This window comes from Podarcis melisellensis, assembly GCF_964234715.1.
Source record: "Podarcis melisellensis genome assembly, chromosome: 2".
Taxonomy (NCBI): domain Eukaryota; kingdom Metazoa; phylum Chordata; class Lepidosauria; order Squamata; family Lacertidae; genus Podarcis; species Podarcis melisellensis.
The window spans coordinates 16,381,663-16,401,667 of NC_138529.1; the positions used below are offsets into that span (position 1 = coordinate 16,381,663).

General features: G+C 42.7%; 1 protein-coding gene across 3 annotated transcripts in view; it reads right to left on the reverse strand.

Moving 5' to 3' along the window:
• The window catches only part of CA10 (carbonic anhydrase 10), a 325,456-nt gene that overhangs the window by 260,328 nt on the left and 45,123 nt on the right, over nt 1-20,005 (reverse strand). For all 3 annotated transcript variants that reach the window (XM_081898906.1, XM_081898907.1, XM_081898908.1), the window contains exon 3: nt 1,595-1,669. In XM_081898906.1, the coding sequence (XP_081755032.1) occupies nt 1,595-1,669 (75 nt within the window). The remainder of the gene's footprint in view (nt 1-1,594; nt 1,670-20,005) is intronic.

The window sequence follows — 20,005 nt, forward strand, 5'->3', positions numbered from 1 at the left end:
GGCTACTTCTACTACTAATGAGTATCGAAGGCCATTCACAAATCACTTTGTTTTTCTACAAAATTCATATACCAGAGATATACAGTCTGCTACTATTTACATGATCACCAATTCCAGGATGAAAGAGCCTTTAATCTTGCTAGTCATAGTGGGCTCTCTTGCAACCCGCTTCTATCTTGTTTAGATGTTCAGGGGCTGAAGCAAAATCAGAGGATTATGTCAAGTTGTGAGTTGTTATCCTAGAATAGTTGGGTACACAAGCCCTTAGTCACTGTGGGAAGAAGACATTTTTGTTTGGCATTTTTAATAATATATGGCAAAGGTATGTGCTGTGTAATAAGCTCTCTGATCTAACGGTCAGCATGCAATTTACGTAAATGTAAATTTACGTAAATATGTAAACTGGTGTGGCAGCGCTAAAGACTGAGTATGTCCAAATCAGTTGGGGACTCATAATGGACATGCATAAAGAAATACTGGGCTTATCACAACTCTCTGACATGTGCCCACATATCCCAGACAGAAGGGAAAACTGCATCTTCCCTCTAGGTTTTATAGTACTTAGCATATACCAGTATCCATATTTCCAATTATCTCATTCCAAAATATCTAAATATCCTGAGAAATTCCCCTTGCCTGCAGAATCCTTACTGAATATATTCACCTTTCTGGGAATTTTTATTCATTTGGGTCTGAATAGAGACAATGGTTCCCTATCCCATTCAACACTGCCAAGATGATTGTGTTATCACTGTGCACTGTTTCAGTGAAAGTTCATTTTCCACGCTTTCAAATACTAATAGAATTGTCAGACTGATGTGTTCTATTTTCACTTAATGCCAACCTTTACATCTTTCCCCCTTTGCACCCATGTATATATGTGTACACACACACACGCAACCTGGCAACTGAGAACCACATTCCACGCATCCAACAAGGAGTTCTAGTTCACAAATGCATATGCCCAAAGAAAATCTCCTAGTCTTGGAAGGTGCCTGTTGTTTGAGCCAAAGAAAACACTCCTAGACTTTGAATCATCAACATAGCCAAGTGGAAGATAGACCAGCATTCTATTCTTTGCGGAATCACTCTCCCCCTACAATTACAATGCAGTCTCCCCTATTGTTTCATTATTTAGGATCATTTTTTTCTACACTTGCGGCTGTCGTTCTCTGGAAAATGCTCAGAAAAAAATTAAAAGAGTCTGCCTTTCTAAGATCTCTTGAAACGAAGGGCCCCACAGATTTCAGTGAGGACTGAATGCACACAACTGCAGCCGAAGGCAGCGGCAAGCTTTGTTGTTCCTCCCCTGACTTCACATAAAAGAAGCTTAAGATGTACTGTTTGGGGGGAGGGAATCAAGGAAGTTAGAAAGCCACAAGGCCTTCCAAATATGTAACAATGCATCTTTGGCTGAAGTGAAAAATATAGTGCTGATCTGATGTGTTCTTCAGATTTTTGTTACAATGCACAAGTGTACAGGTATCAGTACTTCTCAGTCTGTTAAATATGATATCAAATAGTACATGCTGGTAAATATGCCAGAAAAGAGCAGCAACCCACACAACCACTGGATTGGAAACTTAGCACCTACCTGGAACAAAACTTCCCTGGACCACCTCTTTATAAGCCCACCAGCCTTCATGGATTTTTGGTGAATTTTGCTGAGCTGTAGGGGAAAAAATGAAAACAATAAAAATAGGGCAAAATGTTTTCAAAATTTTGATAACTACAGTCTTCCATATTGCTTTCACAACATCCTGAAAATACAAAAACGATTACGACTGCCTTGTGCAGAACCAACAAGAATTGGTAGTGGAGACCGTGCTTCAATTCTCAAATTGGATAGCAGGTCCTATTTGTGTCAATGAGGCTTACATGCAAGCATAAGCTGAGAATTGGTCTAAAAGGATGTCTTGCACAGTTTGCTTGCATGTGAATGGCCCTCCAAGTACCTTGCAATGCATTTGTGAAAGCACAGCAGACCTTGAACCCCCAAAACAAACACTGAGTTGCCAAACAGAGAAAAATGTGTAGCTTATCTAGGAACAAGTACTGAAGAAGCCAATCCAATATTGAGATTACGTGTGTTATGTGTAGATGGCAAGCATGGCGAAAGGGTCTGTAGGGGGATGAGTTCTGAGCTGCCACCACCAAAGATGCACTGCTGCCCATGCCTTTGCCATCACCATTGTCACATTAAGCATAATAAAGTATAATGGGACGCTGGTGGCACTGTGGTCTAAACCACTGAGCCTCTTGAGATTGCTGATCAGAAGGTTGGCTGTTCGAATCCCCACAGAGCTCCTGTTGCTCTGTCCCAGCTCCTGCCAACCTAGCAGTTCAAAAGCACACCAGTGCAAGTAGATAAATAGGTACCGGCAGTGCTGTTTTTCTAAAGCATTGGGTACCGCTGCAGTGGGAAGGTAAACGGCATTTCTGTGCATTCTGGTTTCCATCACGGTGTTCCATTGTGCCAGTTGCGGTTTAGTCATGCTGGCCACATGACCCAGAAAGCTATCTGTGGACAAACACCAGCTCCTTCAGCCTGAAAAGTGAGATGAGTGCTGCACCCCATAGTCGTCTTTGACTGGACTTAACCGTCCAGCGGGCCTTTACCTTTACCTACCTGCAGCAGGAATTGAAGAGGTTTCTGAACTGCATAGAGAACCTCCATGTACAGAGAAGGCTGGGCACTGCATAAGCCATGCTTACTGTGCAGGGAAAGTTGAGGGGAAAGTTGAAAATACTTTCTCACACACACACCCCGCTCCAGATGAACAAGAAAGCCAGATTATCATGGTTTTGTGCTAAATGTCTGGTTGACAGTGCAACTGTATAGAAGGGAGCCAGCAACCTAGCAAACACTGTGCCAGTACTCTATATTTATAAAATCCTTATCAGGTCAAGAAGCATCAAGTTAAACATACTAAACAGAAAGTCCCAGAAAAAAAACACTACCATCCCAATCCTAAATCATGCTGTACCAGCAACTACATGTTACAGAAAGGCTCACGATGACTGCTAATATTCTGTTGGGCTGCAAGGAGGTGAGATGTGTTAGAGAACATACCCAAGATTAGGGAGCCAGTGATACCATCTGAAGGTCACTTAAAATAATGGAGGGGTGATAGAAAGCACTGTCAGAACCAATCCTGAATTACAGGGACTGACAGGAAAACTAAGGCAACATCTATGCTATCAAGCAGGCAAATTGGAGAGTTCATTTCCAAAGGGATGTTCTTCTTTGAACCGCGACATCTCTACATTTGACACCAGTCCAGGGAAAACACACTAGAGAAAATTGTGCATGAAGCAAATGGCTGACATGAATTTGCACTCTGCCATGCCATGCACTGAAACAGATTCTGATGCCACCAAAGCAGGACTCGACATTCTCCATGGAATGAAAGGAGGCTCGATTTTGCAGGCACGCATTGAAAGGAAGGAGGGGGTAGGAGAGGCATGTGGTTTCCCTCATTCCTCCAATCAGTCTGATGCAAAAGGCCATGAGGCCTTGAAAGATGAGTAAGGAAGGCGGGTATTTGCTTCAAACCTTAATCCACACCAAAGCTGGATTAGTAACAAAAATCGCCAAAACACAGGGCTGAGAAATCAAAATGAGATAGCCACAAGAATACCCCTTGCTGAGCATCCTGCCCGGTGTACACATTTCACAGTGGGCCTCTGCTATTTAATCTCATACCCATCTGACAGGATGGCAGGATGCCTGCCTCTCTCCAAAGCAAGGCTGACCTTGCAATTGGGCTACTGATGCCAACTGCAAAGTAGAGCTTTAAAAATAGAAAACTGAACCAGCACTGCCCATATCTTAATTCCCTTACGTGCCTGTCTTACAGATTTATTTGGCTCTGACAAAGCCACAAAGAATCATCTGTTTCGACAGAGAGAGCAAGCCCATCCTATGTGGTGCTATATTAGCTACAATCCCATTATAACTCCTTGGAGAAATGTATCAATCAAGTGGGGTTACACCAAGCTGATGACTCCATGACTCTAGACAAATTAATGTCAGTTGTGCTACCTGTTACAGTATGGCTTTGCCTACAAGTCGTGCTATGAATCTGGCTGTTGCCAAAGCAGTAGCATTGGGCTGCCATCAGGATACTGATGACACCCAACTCTATCTGTTGATGGATGGCCCTCCTGACTTGGCCCCAGACACACTGATCAGATGCTTGGAAGCTGTGGCTGGAGGGTTACGTGGGAGCTGGTTGAAGTTAAATCCTTCAAAGACAGAGATCCTTTGGCTGGGACGGGACGATATGGGATTGGGGTGGCAACTCCCATCTCTTGCGGGGGCACAATTAGTGCCAGCACCGTCCATTAAGAGTTTGGGTGTAATCTTTGACACCTCCCTTTCCATGGAGGTGCAGATTGCAGTTTTAACAAAGGCGGCATTTTTTTCATCTCCACCAAGTTAAGCAGTTGGCTCCTTACCTCTCTTGCCCTGACCTAGCCACTGTGATCCACGCGACGGTCACCTCCAGACTGGATTATTGTAACTCACTCTACGTGGGGCTGCCCTGGAGACTGACCCAGAAACTCCAGCTGCAGAATGCCACGGTGAGACTCCTTACGGGGTCCTCGCTGCGAGATCACATTCACCCGGTGCTATACCAGCTGCACTGGCTCCCGGTGGAGTACAGGATCAGGTTTAAGGTGCTGGTTTTAACCTTTAAAGCCCTATACGGCCTAGGACCCTCGTACCTATGGGACCGCCTCTCCTGGTATGTCCCACAGGGGAATTTAGTCTTCAAACAAAAACATCTTGAAGGTCCCAGGCCACAGAGAGGTTAGGCTGGCCTCAACTAGAGCCAAGGCTTTTTTGGCTGTGGCTCCAATCTGGTGGAACACTCTGTCACAAGAGACTAGGGCCCTGCGGGACTTGACATCTTTCTGCAGGGCCTGCAAGACAGAGCTGTTCCACCAGGCCTTTGGCCAGGGCACAGCCTGACTCCCTCCTTTGGCAATCTTCACAGAACTCTAGCCCAATGGTTGCCATCAATTTGATTTGAATTAATTTTATAATGAAACAATTTTAGAATGTTGTATTATTTTATTATTGTTAGCCGCCCTGAGCCCGGCTTCGGCTGGGGAGGGCAGGATATAAATAAAATATATTATTATTATTTATTATTGATGCCTGCTAACCCAACCAACGTCTTGAGTTTTCTTGCATTGCAATTGTAATGCTACAGGTTGTGATAACTGACAACACAGTAGTTTTATAGCTCCTGTGCCTGATCATACACAGTTGTTTACTGGCACATCATCTCAGCAGACTTGAGTCATTCCTAGTATTCTCTTGTTTAAATGTTATCACTGCGGAAATTGGAATGAAACAATGTCTGACCCCAGCTCCAGTAACTGTGTCCAACTATCTTCCTGTCATTACATTTAAATCAATGCCATGTTGATGGTCTTAAGCAGTGCTTTTTTCTGGAAAAAACTGGGGGAACTCACCACAAAGTTTATTTGTTTATTTTTTGCAAGGTCCAGTTGCAGTGCTGCCACTCCCTCCCCCCGGGGAGTAGCTAAATGTAAGATTTGATGAATAAAAAGACAATGATAATAATAATAATAATAATAATAATAATAATAATAATAATAATAATTTTTATTTATACCCCGCTCTCCCCAGCCAAGGCCAGGCTCAGGGCAGCTAACAAGCAATAATAAAAACAAGTTGAATGATTACAACTTAAAAACAAAAATAAAATACAACATTAAAATATTGAGACATTAAAATATTAAAATGTAGCCTCATCACGGGAGGAGAAAGGAAAAGAAAAAAGAAAGAAAGAGAGGGAGGGAGGGAGGGAATCAAATTGGCTCCAAGCCAAAAGCCAGGCGGAACAACTCTGTCTTACAGGACCTGCGGAAAATATGCTTGCTTGCCATAAGACAAAAAAGTAAGCTTCTCTTTCCAAACTCTGAATCTTCCAAGATCATGGTAGTGCATTCACAGTTTCTATGACCATTCAAATGTGTTTCAATAAGTAATCAGAGTGGAGTGAGGCAAAATATATGACATAAAAATAGTCCTGCAAAACAAGAAGCCCTTTCTCTGACTTTGGCAAACTTTGAATCAGACCTATTTCACGAAGTTCGATAAAATAATTACTTCTGCTTAAGAAGCTGTTCCAACTCTTATGGCATTTTCTACATCTGCGAGGTTATTTATTTGCTATGTCAGGCTTTCCTCTCTCCTCCTGCTCTTTGGCTGTCAGTGGAAGATGGAGTATGTTATTGATCGGAGGGACCATCAGTCAAGCAGCTCTTTTATATATGCAAATCAGCAAATAAAAGTGAAACAGCTCCTCCAGTGATGGATTTTGCAATAGTCCTATATTACTTTCTTAAAGTGAAGACAGGCTCCTGTGCATGGCAATGTAGCTTTTGACGGGAGCCACCATATGAGAAGTTTATTCTTTAGTATACAGAAATGTGATATGAGGCAATCTGCCTAATAATAATAATAATAATAATAATAATAATAATAATAATTTATTATGTATACCCCGCCCATCTGGCTGGGCTTCCCCAGCCACTCTGGGTGGCTTCCAAAAAATATTAAAATACTGTAATACATCAAACATTAAAAGCTTCCCTAAACAGGGCTGCCTTCAGATGTCTTCTGAAAGTCTGGTAGTTGTTCTCTTTGACATCTGGTGGGAGGGGGTTCCACAGGGAGGGTGCCACTACCGAGAAGGCCCTCTGCCTGGTTCCCTGTAACTTGGCTTCTAACAGTGAGGGAACCGCCAGAAGGTCTTCGGTGTGGACCTCAGTGTCCGCGTAGAATGATGGGGTGGAGACGCTCCTTCAGATATACTGGACTGAGGCCGTTTAGGGCTTTAAAGGTCAGCACCAACACTTTGAATTGTGCTCGGAAACATACTGGGAGCCAATGTAGGTCTTTCAAGACCGGTGCTATGTGGTCTCGGCGGCCACTCCCAGTCACCAGTCTAGCTGCTGCATTCTGGATTAGTTGTAGTTTCCGGGTCACCTTCAAAGGTAGCCCATGTAGAGCACATTGCAATAGTCCAAGCAGGAGATAACCAGAGCATGCACCATGCTGGCGAGGCAGTCCACAGGCAGATAGGGTCTCAGTCTGTGTACCAGATGGACCTGGTAAACAGCTGCCCTGGACACAGATGCCCAAATTATGGAATCTGATTAATGTGATGATGACGATTTATATACCACCCTTTATTCAAAGATCCTGGATAGTGTGCAACACGAAGAACATAATTTACACATCATCATAAAAAACATAATACAAAGCCGAATAATAAAATAATCATAATAACAGTCACCTCTCCCATTTGACAGGCCATAGATTATATAATGGCCAAAGGCCTGGGTAAAGAGGAATATTTTCACCTGTTGCCTAAAGATATGTAATGGTAGCACCAGGCAAGCATCTTTGGGGAAAGTAGTCCATAGATGGGAAGCCACCACAGAAAACGCCCATGCTCGTGTTGAACTGGATGTTCCTTTTGGATATCCGGTCTAAGAAAAGTTATTTACTACTTCTGCAGCAGAGCACTACTTATACAGTGGTACCTCCAGTTGCGGACAGGATCCGTTCCGGAGCTCCGCTCAGATTCTGAGGTTTGTGCAACTGGAGGTGCCTGTTCTGCACATGCATGCAGCACGATAGAGCACTTCTGCACATGCGCAAGTGGCGAAAGCCAGAAAAATACTTCCGGGTTTGCCGCTTTCGCAACCCGAACTTTACATTACCCGAGGTTCTACTGTACTGAGATATACAGAGTTTAACCTTATTTAACCTGCCACTCTTCATTTAAAATCACAGAGTGGCTCGCAGTATAAAAGAAAAATAAAAATAAAAACAACTAAACAATATACTAAAACACAATAAACCTGCCAATAATCTCTAAAACAGCAGCGAGCATCGTAACTTCCACAATCACTTTAGAACAAGTGGATTGGGCGTGGTATAAGTAATAAATTATTATCATCATCATCATCATCATCATTATTATTACTTAGAGGGAAAATTGCCACGGTTTAAACAGGGGGATGAACTGTTCCTCCAAATAAAATAAAATAAAATGTATATTGTTCCATGCTTATCTATAGTCACTGGTGGGGAAACAGGAATAGATAATTGGCTTGGTATTTAGATAAAAGGTTGTGACTTGGAAAGGGTTGAATAAATATGTAGAAGGTTGTAGCCTATAAGGAAAACAAAACAAAAGCATTATTTTTTTTATTGCTATTATTTTTTACCTATGGCATTTTAAACTGTGATATTAATGCTGCATTCTTAGTTTTAGATTTTGATCTATGTGGAAATTGTTTTCCATTTGGTTGTGTATTTTTTTGATGTGGTTTATTGTTTATGACTTTTGTAATTATGTAAATCTTGTCATGTTGTAAGCTGCCTTGAGCATTGTTTTTAACTGTGGAAAGGTGCATACAAATAAAATGATGATGATGAAGGTTGCAGTAGGGATAGTAGCTTTCTTTATCGGCCTAACCAACCCATGCTGAGGAGGACTGATTTTCAAGTTCTCACATTACCTGAAGAAAAATGTGTCTTCGCAGCTCAATGAAGCACAAGAGAACAGAGGCTGGATCAGAGGTAAAGTAAGGTAAAGGGACCCCTGACCATTAGGTCCAGTCATGGCTGACCCTGGGGTTGCGGCGCTCATCTCACTTTATTGGCCGAGGGAGCCGGCATACAGCTTCCGGGTCATGTGGCTGGCATGACAAAGCCACTTCTGGCGAACGAGAGCAGCGTACGGAAGCACCGTTTACCTTCCTGCCGGAGTGGTACCTATTTATCTACTTGCATTTTGACGTGCTTTCGAACTGCTAGGTTGGCAGGAGCAGGGACCAAGCAACGGGAGCTCACCCCGTCGCGGGAATTCGAACCGCCGACTTTCTGATCGGCAAGCCCACGTGCCTGCTGCCAATCCAGGCTTCTGGGCTCAAATGCAACAATTGAAACACTTTACATTATTTAGCATCTTAAATCAGAAAACAACTTGATGAACATGATCTCTTATTCACTTGCCTTCCCCTTGAACATTCAAATGTGAATGATAGATCAACAGTTTTACAACAAATGTAAGCATATACACCCTATTTGGCATGTTGAAAGAAATAAGATGTTCTACTCCAGAAATTAAAAACATAATGCCACTCTGCCAGGCAGAAACTCTTGCTCTCACAAGAGAAGGAAAATATTCTGACCACTTTGATCTACAAGGAGCTAGAACGTTTGCACATCAGCGCAGCCAAACAGTGCCAGAGACTTCATAGATGCTAGTACAAGACAATGCAAACTAGCACTGACTCCAACTGAACACAAGGCCATCTAAATACAGTGGTACCTCGGGTTACATATGTTTCAGGTTACAGACGCTTCAAGTTACAGACTCCGCTAACCCAGAAATAGTGAAGAACTTTGCTTCAGGATGAGAACAGAAATCGTGCTCCTGTGGCTTGGTGGTAGCAGGAGGCACCATTAGCTAAAGTGGTGCTTCAGGTTAAGAATGGACCTCCGGAATGAATTAAGTACTTAACCCGAGGTACCACTGTAGTCATCTGTCCCACAAAAAAAGCAGGGGCACATTATGGACCTAGCCACAGGCACACAACCATAACTATGATGCTGTGAAAAAGCTAGCTTCTTCGGATTCCTCTGTTGTGCCTCGAAACCTTCCACCACCACCCATTAGGCTTTCAGCCATTTGCACTTCAGGAAACCAAGTTACTGTTTTGAAAATATAAAACCAGTTGTGCAGCATCCTAAATAAGACTGTCAAGTGCTGTGTGCTCATAATGCCAAGGTTTGCATCCAATATTAGCTCTACTGAAGAGTAGACCATTGAAATTAATGGAAAATACTGTCTTGGATCCAATAATTTAAATGCCTCTACTTTGAGTAAAACTCAGCTGGAGACAACCCCAAGCCTCTGCCAGATTGAGATTCCCTAGGCAAAGTCAGATAATGCTTTTTCCTGACACAGAATTTATATCTTGTCTTTGTAAACAAAACACCCAGTCTTTATCTCTTTAATAAAAACCCAATGTATTATTTAGAATAAAGCCGAATCTGATACACAGAAAGAAGCAGGGGATAGGAAAAGATAAGAATCATCTGCCTTCAGTAAGTGTGATTCATCTGGTTATTTCCTTTGAGATTCTAAAGTGGTGCCATACATCAAAACTATATAATTAGTTTTGCTCCTTTAAAATGTCTTCAAACAAAAATGTATTATTTTGTTAAGCAATATATTTCTGGCTTTCCTGATAGTAAAAAAAAAAGGGCCCACCTAGAGCCCAGCAAATAAAGGCCTGGTTCTCAGTGAATAGCTACATTTAATAAATAAGAGGCAACAATTCAGGCTCCGGGTGAGAGTTGGAACATCTTATGACTTGGGGTGCAGAGAAGCATCTGCTAATCCCTTTGGTCCCACAGGGTTTCCTGAATCTCTCACCAGAAACAGAAGCTGTCAGCAGCAGCAGCAGCCTAGTGAGGAAGCCTGAGGCTTTGAGCAACTACTATCTGGTTGCTTTAAAAGCCAGTTACAGGTCACCAGAGTCAACTGGGCCATGAGAGGGAAGACTTATGCATATTAGTGCTGCCCTAGTAACCGTTATCTATTTTATTGTATTTTAAAGCTGCCTAAAGAACTCTGGTTAGTAAGCAGAGCAACACTCCCAAACATAAACCAAGCAAGCATCTGAAAAATCGGAAAGCAAGATAAACAGAACAGTGTTGTTAAGTGAAGGCGGAACCATACACAGAGGGCCTACTGCATGTTGGTGCAGACACATCTACCACAGAATCATAGAATCATAGAGTTGGAAGAGACCACAAGGGCCATCGAGTCCAACCCCCTGCCAAGCAGGAAACACCATCAGAGCACTCCTGACATATGGTTGTCAAGCCTCTGCTTAAAGACCTCCAAAGAAGGAGACTCCACCACACTCCTTGGCAGCAAATTCCACTGTCGAACAGCTCTTACTGTCAGGAAGTTCTTCCTAATGTTTAGGTGGAATCTTCTTTCTTGTAGTTTGGATCCATTGCTCCGTGTCCGCTTCTCTGGAGCAGCAGAAAACAACCTTTCTCCCTCCTCTATGTGACATCCTTTTATATATTTGAACATGGCTATCATATCACCCCTTAACCTCCTCTTCTCCAGGCTAAACATGCCCAGCTCCCTTAGCCGTTCCTCATAAGGCATCGTTTCCAGGCCTTTGACCATTTTGGTTGCCGAAAATGAATTGTAGAGATGGAAGGGACCACAAGGGTCATCTAGTCCAACCCCCTGCAATGCAGGAATCTTTTGCCTAACATGAGGCTTGAACCCACAACCCCGAGATTAAGAGTCTCATGCTCTACCGACTGACAGTTTCATTTGTGGATCTGTCCCTCATATGTTTCAAAAGCTACCACAATCAACATTGGACTTGTCCATAAGGTATCTTGAGTTACTGTGGAACTGTTTTCCATTGCTATGGCACAATATAAATGTATATTGCATCCAAGGTTATGCTGCCATGAAACCTTATTAAATTTTGCATTAGGGGAGGGAAGAGACGAGAAGAGAAGAATAAAAAACAGCAAGGCATTATCAAGGGTTCACTAAATAAAATGCTTCCATAGACAGACCAGGTTTCTTCTTGTTGTTTTGCTCAAACTACAGTACATTCAACCACCATTTCATCATCATGCCCAATTTCATAAATCCCATACTTTCTCCATCTCAGAATGCAAATTACTAAATTCCTGTAGGCTTACTAATTTTTAAAGTGCTGTGTTGAACCCCACCCCCTATTTTTGCAAAAGTCTTTGCTCCCCATGAAAGAGGCGTCATTTTTTTGTCTGTCTGGCAAAGTGGGCAGAAAATTATATGGAGGTTTTCCATTGTGGGGTCAGGGTGTTGTGCTTGCTTGCTTGCTTATTTATTTATTTGAGTTTGGAAAAAGGCTAAGGTGTCTTTTCTTTCCTTCTTCTCAAAGTTCTCCCCTACCCACTCTCTTTAGAGCAAAGCAAAGGAAGAGATTCTCTATAATGAATTTTTGAAATAATGATATATATGGCAAGATGGAATCACTGATAATGAAGCCAAGGGCATAAAGGGAGTCAAGCAAGAGAAAGGGATAAACTGTATCCACGCACTTGGATCAAAAAGAACAAGGGCTGAATAAAGACCTTTAGATTAGGCAGAAAATAAATAATTGGTGATTTTGTGAGGGGACTCCTGGAGGCAGAAGCCAGATTGCAGTGGGTCAAGAGAAAACTAAGTTAGAGAAGACTAAGTCAAGACAAATCTCAAAACACCGGGTTGTTAATAGGCAAAAAGACAGAAATCCCCTTTCACAAATTCCCTTCCTGTGATAATGAATGGAAGAAGGACCACGTCCAATGGTCCTGACCCAAGCTTTCCACATTTAGCAGTTCTGGAAAGGATGTCTATGCACATCAGTACCACATTATGCTGATATGCAGAGGTTGGGTATAAAGCCAGAGAGGCATGATGACCCAGTGACTGCGACCGCTGCCCTCCTCCATGTGCAGGAACTTGTGCAAGGAGAAAATTGGGGAAGGGTATCCAAGGTTATACAGTGGTACCTTGGTTCTCAAATGTCTTGGTTCTCAAATGCCGAAAACCCGGAAGTAAGTGTTCCGTTTTTCGAACGTTTTTCGAAAGCCAAACATCTGATGCGGTTGTTGGCTATTGTTTCCAGGGCGCCTGCACCAATCAGAAGCTGCGCCTTGGTTTTCAAACATTTCAGAGGTCAAAAGGACTTCTGGAATGGATTAAGTTTGGCATTTTTGTTTTTGCTATTATTTTGCGCTTTTGTTTTTGAGGCTCTTTTTAGTTAATTTGTTTTTGTGACTGTGTGGAATCCAGTTCAGCTACTGATTTATTGATTGTGTGACTGCAGAAATGGATAAAAGCCCCCCATCCAAACAATGACTATCATCAGTGCAGGTAAGAATTTTATTTTATTTATTTTTTTAATCATCTACAATACTGTCTTATTTATTTTATAGTGCAGTACAGTACATTGATTATTGTTTTCATTTTATGGATCAATTGTCTTGTTAGATATAAATAATAATAATAATAATAATAATAATAATAATAATAATAAATTTATTTACCAGCATGAGTTTGACCAAACTGCGGGAGGCAGTGGAAGACAGGAGTGCCTGGCGTGCTCTGGTCATGGGGTCACGAAGAGTCAGACACAACTAAATGACTAAACAACAACAACAACATCTGGCTGAGTTTCCCCAGCCACTCTGGGCAGCTCCCAATCAAGTGTTAAAAACAGTACAGTGTTAAATATTAAAAACTTCCCTGAATAGGGCTTCCTTCAGATGTCTTTTAAAGATAGGATAGCTGCTTATTTCCTTCACATCTGAAGGGAGGGTGTTCCACAGGGTGGGCGCCACTACTGAGAAGGCCCTCTGTCTGGTTCCCTGCAACCTCACTTTTCGCAATGAAGGAACCGCCAGAAGGCCCTTGGCGCTGGATCTCAGTGTCCGGGCTGAACGATGGGGGTGGAGACGCTCCTTCAGGTATACAGGACCGAGGCCGTTTAGGGCTTTAAAGGGCAGCACCAACACTTTGAATTGTGCTTGGAAACGTACTGGGAGCCAATGCAGATCTCTCAGGACCGGTGTTATGTGGTCCCGGCGGCTGCTCCCAGGCACTAGTCTAGCTGCCGCATTCTGGATTAATTGCAGTTTCCGGGTCACCTTCAAAGGTAGCCCCACGTAGAGCGCGTTGCAGTAGTCCAAGCGGGAGATAACTAGAGCATGCACTACTCTGGCGAGACAGTCCATGGGCAGGTAGGGTTTTAGCCTGCGTACCAGGTGGAGCTGGTAGACAGCTGACCTGGACACAGAATTAACCTGCACCTCCATGGACAGCTGTGAGTCCAAAATGACTCCCAGGCTGCGCACCTGGTCCTTCAGGGACACAGTTACCCCATTCAGGACCAGGGAATCCCCCACACCCGCCCACCCCCTGTCCCCCAAAAACAGTACTTCTGTCTTGTCAGGATTCAACCTCAATCTATTAGCTGCCATCCATCCTCCAACCGCCTCCAGGTAAAATAGTAAAATTCATGTTTTAGTGGTTGTTTTTAAAAGTCTAGAATGGATTAATCCATTTTGCATTACTTTCTATGGGAAAGTGCGCCTTGGTTTTGAAATGCTTTGGTTTTGGTACGGACTTCTGGAAGGGATTAAATTTGAGAACCAAGATACCACTGTACTTCTAAAAAGTGAGAGTGTCTGCAATCCTAACCCCACTAACTTGGGAGCGAGCCCCACTGAACTGAGTGGCACTTACTTTCAAGAAGTCATTGTTAGGGCTGCAGTGCAACTTACTTAAATGGGCACTGGAAGAACAAAAACTGGACCAGGAGAAATCTTTCCAACATCTGGAAACTGGGAGTTCTCTCCTTTAGCCAAGTGTAGGCAGCACAAGGAGTAAAAGGCAGTTGGCAACACAAGTTACACTGCAATTTCTCTACAAAGTTTTCCAGCTCTGCCTGTCTTTGAGAATTAAAAGTTCTTTCCCATAGTCTACGAAGCCAAATGCTGGGTATGGAATATGGCATAGAAGCTTTAGGCTATACAAAAGAAACTCAAGAACTCTCTATCTCTTGCCTTTCATCTACTCCTGCAAACAGAAGTTAGGAAAGCTCCTCTGTGCCTTTGAAGGTACAGAAACAGGCCACTGTATAATGGCTTTAAAAAGGAGTACAGGTACCAAGACAGACTGCTATCCTTCTGTTGCGGTGATCAATATAAGTAACCCTGACTTCCCAAGAAAATCCAGGGTCTCAAAGGCTGATACTCTAATCTCGCTGTGTGGCTTTTCACAAGTTGAAATGAAAACCAAAAGACCTATCACAGGCAAGAACACTAATTAACCTAAACTCAATGATATTGTTGCACAGCAAGCATGCAGTTCTGAATCTTTGTTAGGCCCCCCCTCCGATAGACATGTTAAAAAGGAACAGTTACATTATAAAGTTACTTTTGTGATCTATTCTATGCCTTTCTTTGAAGTCCTCAAAACAATTCCATCTAAGATGCTAGAAAGATGCTATGCAAACTGACTGTGGGCTGCATCTATGTAGATGAGGAAAAACTTGAAAAACCTACCCACTGATGTTTGTTCCACTGCATTCTAAGGGTTGCATCCAACTTTTTCCCACTCAGAGTAGACCCACTGAAATTAATGGGCCTAAGTTAGACATGTCCATTAATTTAAATGAGACTTCTCCTAATATGACTAATGTTAGATACAGCCCTAAATATTCTGAAATCAGGCCCAAGCTGTTAAAAGTCTACTCTGGAAAAGCTAGCCTTCATATTATCAATAATTCTTTTTTTTGTTATTCTTCAACAGATAAGGGTAAAAAAGGTAAAGGTAAAGTCCAGTCAAAGGCGACTCTGGGGTTGCGGTGCTCATCTTGCTTTCAGGACGAGGGAGCTGGTGTTTGTCCACAGACAGGTTTCCGGGTCATGTGGCCAGCAGGACTAAACTTCTTCTGACACAACGGAACACCAGAGCACACGTAAAAATTCTAACTACGTAGAAAATCAGTATGTAGACCATACATTTTAACAAACCAAATACAAGCCCTCTATCACGATATGTATGCGTAGTTGGAAGCTGTAACTCACTGTGTACATGCTGCAAAATGCCCAGCTAAAATGGCAACCAGGGAAACCAGATGGAAAAGGGGGAAGTATCCTGCACACTTAAACATTTCTATAATATACAGTGGTACCTTGGGTTACAGACGCTTCAGGTTACATACGCTTCAGGTTACAGACTCTGCTAACCCAGAAATAGTACCTTGGGTTAAGAACTTTACTTCAGGATGAGAACAGAAATCGCGTGCCAGCAGCACAGCGGCAGCAGGAGGCCCCATTAGCTAAAGTGGTGCTTCAGGTTAAGAACAGTTTCAGGTTAAGAACGGACCTCTGGAATGAATTAAGTTCTTAACCCGAGGCACCACTGTAGTATCAATAGTTATGGCTCCCTGAAGAAAAACTGATTCACCAAAACAGATATTGTAGAGAAAAGCAAAGAACCACACATCAAGCGTCATGATAAAAACCACAATGATATTGTCCCAGGAATAATCCACAAGACTTGGGCCTTTTCTTCTTCCAGCAAAGCCACAAGGAGAAAAGAAGCTTCCTGCTTCCAATTTTGATTAAATACAACAAATCACTTTGAAAACCCCCAGAAAATGTGGTAGAGTTCAGACCATGGGCGATGAAGCTGGTTTGTTTCAAGCAAACCATAGTTGATATTAACTACAGTACTGTTAAGAGTTTGGACATTACTGAGATTAATCAAAAGAAGAACCAGAAGGCTCACAGCTACTTGTTCTGATTGCAATAAACCATGGAGGGCTAGTTAACTATTGTGGACTTTTTGCAAGGCTGGAAAGAGAAAGAGAGCAATGAATACCCTCCCCGCCACCCTGCACCTCCTTATTCCATTCAGACTCGACGGGCCTTTACCTAGGACTAAAATCACAACCACCATCTAGTCCACAGCTACACATTATCAAATACTGCAGAAATAGAGACTCCTGATTTCATTGATACTAACCAAAAACATTTTAAGTTCCTCATAAAATGATATAGCATCTTAGTGGAAGCTTTGTTAAAGATCCTATTTCAGAACATCCTATTTTCAGCGTATAGTCTAAGCTAGGGGTGGAGTTCAGACACAAATATAAAAGCAGAAAAGTAGGCCATAAAAAAGTGGCAAAGCTGATGGAGTATTTCTCCTTGCAGCTGTACAGTTTCTTAACGCCAGTCAGTTTCTTACGGCAAAGCCTCACAGACATACCTTTAATGGAGCAGAAAAGATAGCTTGCTGCTAAGATCTCTTTTCTTAAGACCAGACTGCAATATCCACAATTGTACTGAGTAGCAGATTATACCATGAGCAGTTTTCCTGAAATCACAGAAATTCTTTGCAGAGTAAGGAGGTGGTCCACACCAGGTCATTTTAAGTCCCCTTCAAGAGTACCCATCTAGCATTTCCCTCAACTAACGTAGTTTTTTTAAAAAAACAGGGGAAAAATGAATTACTAGCTCTGTTGACTCTGTTTCCATAAAAAGATTAGATTCAGGTCTTTAAGAACGTATTGGTAGACGTAGGATGTATTCTGGTGGTATACACCAACCACAAGATTTGGTTCAGATACCAGTTTGGTGTTTGGAAAACAGTCCATTTCGGTCCAAAGCATTTCATAACTTTGTAGACTGGGGGTCAATTTAGCTTGGGGTCCAAAAGAGTCTGTTTCGTCTGTCCAAAGCAGTTTGGGCCCATAAGTGTCCCCTTAGTTTCCAACTACCACCCTGTCACTATTGGGAAATCATAAAATGGTTATAACCTTTCTCTTCTTTTGACAGAAGTGAATGAAATTTCTAGGCACTTTAGATCCACTGGAGCCGATAAAGCCTGACAAATTACAGACAAGGGGCTTTTGTGTACACATCTCATATTTTCAAAACCCTAGGGAAGATAAAGTCATTTCTTTCTAACTGTTGTTAACTGACGGGGGGGGGGGAGGGCCCGGAGACCAGGAACCACTACAACTATCCTGAAATTTGGCAGGATGAATTCCCTCTGAAATGATGAACTTGCCTGTAAATCTACTGCAGTTCTGGCCAAAAATGGGGTTGAGGGAATCACCTTTAAAGGTGTCCAGCTGCCATTTAGCATGCACATGCACACACACGTGCGTGCACGCACACACACACACGTGCGTGCGCACACACACACACACACATGCATGTGTGTGCGCGCACACACACACATGGCCCTGGGGAATGGTCCATGAGTAATAATAATAATAATAATAATATATTATTATTTATAGCCCACCCACCTGGCTAGGTTTCCCCAGCCATTCTGGGCGGCTTCCAACAAAATATTAAAATACAGTGGTACCTTGGGTTAAGTACTTAATTTGCTCCGGAGGTCCGTTCTTAACCTGAAACTGTTCTTAACCTGAAGCACCACTTTAGCTAATGGGGTCCCCTGCTGCCGCTGCACCGCCGCAGCATGATTTCTGTTCTCATCCTGAAGCAAAGTTCTTAATCCGAGGTAATATTTCTGGGTTAGTGGAGTCTGTAACCTGAAGTGTATGTAACCTGAAGCGTATGTAACCCGAGGTACCACTGTACAATAATTCATCAAATATAAACAAGGCTTCCTTCAGATATCTTCTAAAAGTCAGATAGTTTATTTCCTTAACATCTGATGGGAGGGATTCCACAGGGTGGGTGCCACTACTGACAAGGCTCTCTGCCTGGTCTCCTGGCTTCGCTTCTCACAGTGAGGGAACTGCCAGAAGGCCCTCGGCGCTGGACCTCAGTGTCCGGGTTGAATAATGGAAGTGGAGCCTCTCCTTCAGTATACAGGGCTGAGGCCATTTAAGGCTTTAAAGGCCAGCACCAACACTTTGAATTGTGCTCGGAAATGTACTGGGAGCCAATGTAGGTCTTTCAGGAGCGGTATTATATGATCTCGGTGGCCACTCCCAGTCACCAGTCTGGCTGCCGCATTCTGGATTAGGCATCAGGCAGAACACAAAATGGTGGCCAGGCTGTATGTACATATGTTGCTGCAGCCACTTGCAGCAAGTGGCAGGGGAGGGGGGCTTTGTTAATGAGGAAGTGTGAAATAATTTCTTCTCCCCCTGGACAAATTGAGTGAAATGGTCCTCCTAATTTCTCAGCAAACAAAAAAACAGTGGAGAATTTTGAAAGGTCATTTGCACACAGCTCTTGGTTGATGTCCCTAAGCAGGGAGGTAGAATGACTTGGAATGGAGTAACTCCCCAAATTACACAGGTAGGGTGGACAATCAAGGCCACTTAAATCACAATTTAACACACCAAGAGTTGGAGGGCCAATTTAAATCACTGATTTAAAGGAAACTTCTCCCTTGTAATTTGTAATTCCTAGACAGTGAAGCATAAAAATTTGCTACAGTAAAACATGCACATTTACAAACAAATACATTTTTTTACCCTACCTACAAGGTGATACTTTGGATAATGTTACGCATTATGTAACTTGATATGTTTACTAACTCCAGGAAATGTTACATGGCACACAGCTTGCTTAGTAGATAACTTTGCTCATTATGTTTTTCCTGAGTTACTTAACTTTGCTCATTATGCGTGCAAAGCATTAGGAATGTTGGCTAAAAGGAAATTGCACACAAAATGGCAAATGTGTTTATTAAACTGAAGAAACCAAGCAGTTAAATAATCTTTTCACTCACCCCCAAGTCCCCATGTCTGTTCTTAAAACGTCCAAAAGGCGACGGTCATAATATCATGAGCAAATTGCAAATAACAGCACCCATCAACAGTCACCCATGCGAACAGTTAAATCTCCTCCAGTTGCTATGCACTGGGTTGGACAGAAGGTAGATCTCAATTTACTGATAGATTTCTGGGTGATATGCAATAGATCAGCAAGGATTTCTGACCCACAGTTGTCTCTAGCAACAGCAGCAGAAAGGAGGTTTTCTTCCTCTTCCTACTTCCCAAACCTAAATTCTACGACTGAAATGAAAAATGCTTGGAGGAACAAGAAGTAGATTTTGTGTGGAAGGACCCTGGGCTCCATTCAGTTTTGGGACCAAAAGCAAATTCCCGGGCCCAGAATTCTTTTGTTGTAAAGCTCTACTTGGGCATTATTTTTTACTAGTAAGTAAAGTGAAGGGTGGCGCTGTGGGTTAAACCACAGAGCCTAGGACTTGCCAATCAGAAGGTCAGCGGTTCGAATCCCCGCAACGGGGTGAGCTCCCGTTGCTCGGTCCCAGCTCCTGCCAACCTAGCAGTTCGAAAGCAAGTGCAAGTAGATAAATAGGTACCGCTCCGGTGGGAAGGTAAACAGCGTTTCCGTGCGCTGCTCTGGTTTGCC